Below are 8,110 nucleotides of genomic sequence, written 5' to 3'. Positions count from 1 at the left end.
GAAGTAAAACAAATATGGGACTGCAGCGCCCTCTGTTGGCTAAGATTGGAATTAGCAACACACCTCCTATAAGGTGAGGACACCTCGTGGGATGTTCTGGAAGTTGTTGCCCATCCTGTTTGCCTCTGTGGGTTAAATATGAATCAGCTCATATGTAGGAGATTAAAATTAGATTTTTCATGAAGGTAAATATGTTCAAAGACTCTATCAAAATTTTTTGTCCATCTTATTAAATTCAGAGTCTATCCCAGCTGCCATATGGCGAGAGAGGCGGGCTTCACCCTGAACGGTCGCCAGTCTATCGCAGGGCTAACACAGGGAGACAGACACCCATTCACTCTCCCATTCACTCTCAATTTAGAGTCACCAGTTAACATAACTCCACTAACTGATTGTCTTTGGACCGTGGGAGGAAGCTGGGGTACCACAAATCAGACCTTTATTACTGTGTACTCTTTTTCATGTTAGGATATAATGTGCAGGTATTAGTTTTTTCCATTTGGTGCTTAAACTGTAGTGTGTAAAATAGTGTAAAATTCTCACACTATCAATTCTTTACAATTTAAAGTCTCCAAAAGTTGATACTGTTCATCCTGATGTTGCGTTTTCAGTGGGAGAAACGCTCCATCAGGATCAACAGAATCAACTTTTGGAGATTTACTTACCTGGATGATTGAGCATGCATCAAGACAATTTAAAGTCTATTATTCCACAGTGAGAGTGGAAATCATTCAAGATATCTGTCGGTCTTCTCAGGAGTGGATGTACCAGCAAATTCACACCAAGGTCAGCACTTGCAGTTCTCTGAGAAACTGAAAAAAACCCCACATCTCAGACTCTACAGGCCTCAGTTAGCATGTTATATGTTAAAGTTCATGACAGTGAAATTAGAAAAAAAACTGAGAAAGTGGATTATTTGGAGAAAGTGTCTTCTCTCTAAAAGGAACATGACAGCACAGCTCAGGGTTGAATAAAAACCACACAGCACAAACACTCCAGCTGTCAAGCACGCAGGTGGAGGGGTGATGATTGGGGCTCCTTGCAGTCACTGAATTAAACGACCAGATGAATTTTTATTATTACCTGATATCTTTGTCACTGTGTGTATTAGTGGAGGAAAAACAACAACAGAATATCCTGATTTTAATGGCAAAGTATTTATTTAAATCCATAAATATCTCTACAGCTACAGGTAGAGTCTTATTAAAGTGTGCAAAAATGTTGGAGCTGAAAAGTGGAAACACAGACGTAAACCTGCATACATGCGCTCACCTGTGCAGGTGTTTTTGCCACATTTTTGATTAATTAAGTTGCATTTCAGAGAGTCTGAATGCTGGCAAAAAAGCAGACAAACAAAAGCAGTTTTTTGCGGTCCACGCGCACAAACACTGAATAATCAATTGTTCCTGTAAAACTCAAAGAGAAGTCAAAATGACGTTACAGCAACAAACTGAACACAAAGCGCAGATAATACCGTAAAACCCTGATTATGGCTTAGAGCAGCTCCACCAGTACAGCTTTATCATGACGAAATACACTTATGTCTAACCTGTACTGACCACCTGTAGAAAAAGTGCTAGAAAAGCAAAAAGTTCATGTCATTTGAAACCCTTTACGACACAGCGCAGGTGGAGGACTTGGGCGGCTGCTCCAGGATGGATTCCCGCCGCAGGTCGTTGGGTAAAGTGCCGCCCGGACCCCAGACTGTGAGCTCGCCGTAGATACCGGTCTCGATCATCTCCTCCTGCCAGGGGATGGGGATGTTCCCCGAGGCGAACTCGTCGAAAAAGTCCACGTCCTTGTCGTCCAGCTGCACGCCTTTAACCGTGGAGAAGGCCCCGACGTCATCGACGTCCTTGGCGTAAACTGTTTTGGAGTCCGGCACGAAAGGGGGCGTAAGGATCCCTGTGGAGACACAACACAGAGAGACGCTGGGTTCTTATCTCTTTCCCTGACGTGACACACTGTCCTTATTAAAAACACAAAACTGTTGCTTCGGCTCTGGCTGAATTTATTCCTGTGGCACATTTAAAAACAACAGCTGCTGATCAAACATCTAAAATAGTCAAATGACATGAAAACATGAGAGAAGAAAGAAAACCTAAAAAAGAGAAAACCTGAGTACGAAACAACACAAATAAAAGTAGTCAGAGAATGAATGTGGGTTTGGATAATCTCTAATGTTGGGGAGGTTCTGAAGTCACGCACAGACGTGTGTTAGTGCAACCATGATGAAAGCCGACACAACGACTGGGAAACTTCAGGGGAACTTTGGGTTCCTTGTGTGTTTCTGTCTGACCTGCATTCAGTTTCCTCCAGTTAATCTCGCTGAAGAACGGGTGCGCCCTCAGCTCGTCGCACGAGTCGTTCTTGAAGCCGAGCCTCTTGTCGACCTCTTTGCACAGCAGACCCTCACAGATGGACCGGGCGTTCTCGCTAAACTTCTCCGGATAAGTTACCGGATCATTCAAAATCCGCTTCTTCACCACCTTATTCTCCACCTTTAACATTAAAACAAAAGCAGAAAAAAGAAGGTGAATGAAAACCTGATTGTCACGTTTGTTCAGTTCCGCTTTAAAATCTGTATAATTGCACAGACAGCAAGACGCATGACGGAAAGAACCGAGAGGTTCTTGAGGAGAAAAGATCAAAAAGATCAAATGGTAAATTTACAAACTGCTTCAAAAGGAAAATGACACGAGATCGCACACAGCACTTCTCAGTGCTTCTACCTTCTCTCCTCGGGTCCTGAAGGGCCCCTTAGCAGCCAGAAACTCGTACAGAGTGACTCCCAGAGTGAAATAATCCACGGAGTAGTCGTATTCCTCACCTTTCAGCAGCTCCGGAGCCATGAAACCTGCAGGTGACAGCAAAGAGGTCACGACCCTTCAGTCAGAGGGTGGATGAAAACGACCAGGATGCAAAGTATCCTCCATTAGCAGGGAATACGCTTTTGTATTTCGGGGGATCTATTGACCCAAACCCAACAGGAAGTCCGCCATTTTTATTTGAAGATTCAATTTTAGTGCAGATTTTGCCATTTCCAGACGTTGTACTTTGGCGAACTCCTAGAGATGTTATCGGATCAACTTCATATTTGCTCAGTCTGAACTACAGATCTGGACCGTATTGAAATGTGGAGCTTTAGAGTTTCTGTCAAAGGGCGTGGCCATGGCGCCATTGCAAAATGCAATCATTCCTCATGAATTTTCATTTTGATCTCATTCACTCATACATTTTCCAGTTTGGACCAAACCACTCAGGTGTGATAAGGCTCCGCCCCTGAACACATTTCATTGCCAGCAACCTCAAATTTGTCCAGGAAAGCTGTACACAGTTGGGCTTAGGTCACATTGAAAAATGTGAGCTTTTGTCAAATGGTGTGACCCTGACAGCATGACGAATTTTGATTCTTCGCCATGAAGCACGAAATTGCTATAACTCAAAGAAATCTAGTCCAATCTCACTTAAACTTCACAGGCATGATGAGAGTCCCACCCTGAACAGGTTAGAATAGTTAGAGTGCCACCTAGTGGGAGCAAGAAATGTAGTTATTGAAACTTTGATTTACTGCTCCTCCCAGGTTTACCCCATCCACCTCAAAAGCGGTCATAATAAACATCACACCTTGATGATACTTCAGTGTGAAAATTGTGGGTTTACTTTGTATGGCGCACCCTGGTGGCAGGGTGAATCACCGCGAAACAGGAAGTAGCTTTTGAGGGGTTTGGAAAGCTCAAACTGATGAAACTTGGCACACAACTCCAATGTGATGAACAGTTTCAGTTTTATGGTCCACTTCATCGACTATTGTAACAAGGCTCCACAGCACCACCTACAATTTTTTAAAAAATCTAACTCTTACGCCATTCTTCATTTAGGAGAAATTTGGAAGCAAAAGACATCAAGATTTACAAAAAAAAATCTCTTGGAGCCATATCCTAAACCAAACAGGAAGTCAGCCATTTTTAATTGAATGTGTAAAGTTGGCTAAAATTTTCACAGTTTTCAGGCCTCGTACTTTAACGAACTCCTCCTCGGGATTTCAGGAGATCAACATGATCTCAGGTTGAATATAAAGACCTGGGTGGCATGTAATGGCGAAGCTTTTGAGATTTCGCAAAATGGCGTTGCCATGGCAGCATGGCAAATTTCAATAATTTGCCATAAAGCATAAAACTGCTGTAACTCAAAGACGTAACAGTCAATCTCTACCAATGATGAGAGCCTGGCCCTGAACAGAATGATATGCATTTGTCAGTAATATTCAGAGCACCACTTAGTGGGAACAGAAAATACAAAAAATATTTTTCATCGCCACCTAGTGGGCAGAGGAAAAATGTTCAGCATGCTTCGAGTGCCCTCGCATTTCTGTTTGCAGCTTTACTTTTTCATTGTTTTCATTATATGTTGATCTAAAGTCTTATACAAATAAACTTGCCTTTCTTGAACAAAAGCACATTTGTTTTACAATACTGTGTAAAACAAATGATCTCTGAGTGGTTTTACTTTATCTCACATGATAACGTTAATTTGATAATGCTGGAGCTCATGTATGTAAAGCTACAGCAGAGCTAAGAGCTAAACACCAGAGGTAAAATCCTCAACTGTGAAATGTAAATGTAGTATTCTGTATTTCAGTATATTACAAGGTAAATTTCACACATTACGTGCAGAAACGCTGAGTTTAGCTGAGTTTTTTTTTTTCCATTTGAGGATTTAGTGGTGTACCTGGAGTGCCGGCGTAGCCCTTGATTTTAAACTGGTCATCAGCCAGCTCCACAGCCAGACCAAGGTCAGAGATACGGACGTTACCTGTGTGAGAGCAAACAGGTTAATGTCAACGTCACAGATATGATAAGCAACTCATTAACCTGCAGGAGTGTGATAACCCAAAGATATCCTTGCGTTAGCTGTGAAACACATTGTGTGTAATGTAGGTATGAAGTGTGTGTGTCAGTTTTAACTTCAGGAGGCTATTTCAAGTCAAGGTGAAGAGCTGTAATTGCACAAGCAGCTACAACAAGCCTTTTGTAATGATTTTTAGAAATAGTTCACCATTTTGGAAAACATATTAGCATAAAGCTAGGTGAGACAGAAGCATAATTTTTACCATTATCACAACATATAGCGCGCTATGTAAGGCTAAATCCGTCTTTAGGGAATCTTAAAAACATAATAAACATTAGAGTCCGAACAATATCTGACTTTCAAGACTGACTTGTGTTATTTAAAAATCTTATATTCCGATACATCGGCCACTATCTCAATTTTGATATAAAATTTTCAATTGTATGAAACAAAAATGGATGAGCTTGTTGTTGTTTTTTTGCAGTCTGCCCTCTAGTGAGCAAACTATGCAACGTCAGCAGTCACACAATGGTCGAAGGGTGTTTCTCTCATCTCTTCTTTACTTTTTCAACAGTCGTTATAAATGCAGATACCAATAAATCGGTAAATAGCTAATATTGGATGATAATATCAGTGCTCCAATAAATCTTTTGTGCACACTTGAAATGATCTATTTTTTGCAGGATGACCACAGAACGGTGCCACAGGTTGCAAAAACAGGAAAGCTGATACACCAATGCCCCCTGCAGCTCTCCCCTCTTCGCTCTAAGCCCCTCCCACCAGAGGAGCACAGCCATCATTTGGGCTAAAAAAGTAAGACTTTATGCAGCGCACTTGCTGTAGACTGACCTGATCTAATCTGGAAAGGCTGATGATCTTGTAGGGAGTTAGACTTTCTAGAGCCTGGAGGAAGTGCAGGTCTGCCCCTTCTCAAAAACCTCTTGATTTTACAACATGCAGAAATGTAACGATTTTGGTGACACCAAAAACACATTGCTTCCACCAGATTTAATGTAAGCTACGGAAGAACTCTTTCTTGGTGAATGAGATGTAGCAAAATCATCAATCAGTCAGCAGCCGTTTCTATAAAGGCTTCTGGCTCTTTACTTGTGGCTGCTGTTTTGAGAAATATGTTTAAATTATATATAAAATATATATGCTGACTCGAACAAACTGCGTGTAAAGGTTGCTCAATCAATTTTGATGAAAAAAAAAAGCCCTGAAATATGGTTTTAATTTCTTGTCTGGTCATATTTCCTGTTGTGGAATTCTCTCACAGAAATCAGGATCCTTCGAGTCCCATGAGTGCCTCTCTTATTGTCTGTGTCTATAACTGATGGTCACTGCCAGATGTTACACATAGGATTTTCCTGTGTCCTTGCAAACAGTAGAAATAGGTTTCACATGAGTGTATTAGCAGTCTGAAAATTGTTTAAATGTGATATCCATGATCCTTCGGGTAACCAGCTGTATAATTCACTCCTGACCTCATACTATCACTTCTTTCATGTTTACATTGCCTCTACGTGGTGGCACGAGCACTGCAGACTAGACAGTTACCTTGGAGTCATCTTGTTCACGTCATCTTGTTTTACCTTGATTATCCAGCAGCACATTCTCTGGTTTGAGGTCTCTGTAGATGATCCTCTTCTGGTGGAGGTGCTCCAGGCCCTGAATGATCTGAGCAGCATAGTAGCAGGCTCGTGGCTCTTCAAATCCCGGGTTGTTCTCATCCACATTATAGATATGGTACCTAATGCGATCAGAGAGAGATGTTGTAGGTTCATCCGAGGCAAAAATCCCTATATCGCAATAATAATTCTTAGTTTTGGGGTTGCAAGTTGTTAAATTACCTATATGAGTCTGAAAAGGTGAAGGATGATGGGTCAAAGAGAAAAGATGATCTAACCTCAGGTCTCCGCCGTTCATGATGGTCATGACCAGACACAGCTCCGTTTTCGTCTGGAAGGCGTACGCCAAAGAGACGATGAACCTGCTGTGAACTCGGGCCAGGATCCTTTTCTCCACCATCGCGCCCTGCAGGCAGCAGAGGAGACAGCAGGAGACATGAGAAACTCTGTGATTAACAATATCTGAACTTGCATTTCCAGCTGCACCAGCTCTCCAACTTTAGCAGCGTCTTCTCGTTTCTGCTTTGATGATTAGAGACAGGAGACTTCAGTCGGGGTCCGCTCCATTTATAAACATGACAGGATTGGCACTTTATGCTATAAGGAGATCAAAATGTACTAATGCTGAGAGGACTAATCATATAAGCCTATGGTGCTCATCTGTAAGCCTCTATCCTAACACTGACTGTTTAGACAGGTAGGCTGGTCAGCTGCTGCAGGTGAAAGTCCTGCAGAACCTCATGGAAGCTAAATCAAAAAGGTTCCTGTATTTGAACAACTGGATGAACTGCTGGACCTATAATAGAGCAGGTGGCGTGACTCCTTACCTCATAGCCTTTTCTCTTCTTCAGCCTCTTCTTGTTGAGCTTTTTGCAGGCGTACAGTTTCCCCGTGCCCCTCATCTGACAGGCAAAGACTTCCCCAAAACCCCCTTTCCCCAGTACACGAAAATCCAAGAACCAGTCTTCTCCCATGGGCTGCATCTCCAGCCACTTCCACTGCAGAAACCTCTTCAGGTACATACTCTCCAGGAAGAAAGTGTAGGGCACTTCCTTGAGGAAGTCCGTCACACTGTCCATGGTCTCGTTGAAAAGGTCATCAGAAGCCTGTTGGTGCTTCTCTTTGACCTTCGTGATGCCATTTTCTGGCAGAAAGGGGCAGTAATACTTGGCATCAGGCTCCATATAACGCGATATGATCTTGCACGCTTTGTTGACTCGATCTTCATCCTCGGCATTGTTGTACTCCTCGATGTCTTTCCACAGACGGCTGGGTCCTTTGTACTCGTTGTTGGACTCCAGGAACTCCTGGAAGAGACGTTTGCCGATGGGCTGCTCCACACAGACCGTCTGGAAGCCCAGGTCTAAAGTCTCCCGCAGACCCTCGCACACCGTGATGTGAGGCAGCTTCAGGCGGGAGTGGAACTTCTTGTCTCGGTTGGCCGCTGGGTTGGCAGTGCCATCAAAGCTTCCGCGGGCCGAGATGTAGGCAGAGTTGGCCACAACTGTCGTCAAGCCACCAATATCCATGGTTGATAAGAGAAGAGGGGGGAAGGATGAAGAGATGCAACAAAAGTGTTACAGGGAAGAAAAAGTGGATGAGAAAGTCTGCAAAGATGAAGAAATTGC

At 42.9% G+C, this 8,110-nt stretch overlaps 1 protein-coding gene across 1 annotated transcript; it reads right to left on the bottom strand.

Annotated features, from left to right (window-relative positions):
* Nucleotides 1–1,147: 1,147 nt before the first annotated feature.
* On the bottom strand, nt 1,148–8,110 carry grk1a (G protein-coupled receptor kinase 1 a). Its single transcript, XM_031729653.2, has 7 exons — nt 7,310–8,110; nt 6,761–6,888; nt 6,447–6,604; nt 4,732–4,815; nt 2,733–2,857; nt 2,300–2,501; nt 1,148–1,905 (listed from the first exon to the last, which is right to left on the bottom strand). Exons 1-7 carry the CDS (start codon nt 8,009–8,011, stop codon nt 1,613–1,615), a joined length of 1,692 nt encoding a protein of 563 aa, XP_031585513.1. The 5' UTR covers nt 8,012–8,110; the 3' UTR covers nt 1,148–1,612.

Source organism: Oreochromis aureus, linkage group 1, assembly GCF_013358895.1.
Source record: "Oreochromis aureus strain Israel breed Guangdong linkage group 1, ZZ_aureus, whole genome shotgun sequence".
NCBI classification, from domain to species: Eukaryota; Metazoa; Chordata; class Actinopteri; order Cichliformes; family Cichlidae; genus Oreochromis; species Oreochromis aureus.
The sequence above is the reverse complement of the archived record's forward strand: the minus strand, read 5'-3'. Positions and strand labels throughout refer to the sequence as shown.

Excerpts from the sequence above, each read along its gene's own strand:
- grk1a (XM_031729653.2), bottom strand. The coding sequence starts at position 8,011 with ATGGATATTGGTGGCTTGACGACAGTTGTGGCCAACTCTGCCTACATC. Across the intron at positions 6,889-7,309 it reads AGAAGAGAAAAGGCTATGAG|GGCGCGATGGTGGAGAAAAG; the intron begins GTAAGGAGTCAC and ends TGCTGCCTGCAG. Across the intron at positions 2,502-2,732 it reads TCAGGACCCGAGGAGAGAAG|GTGGAGAATAAGGTGGTGAA; the intron begins GTAGAAGCACTG and ends TTAATGTTAAAG.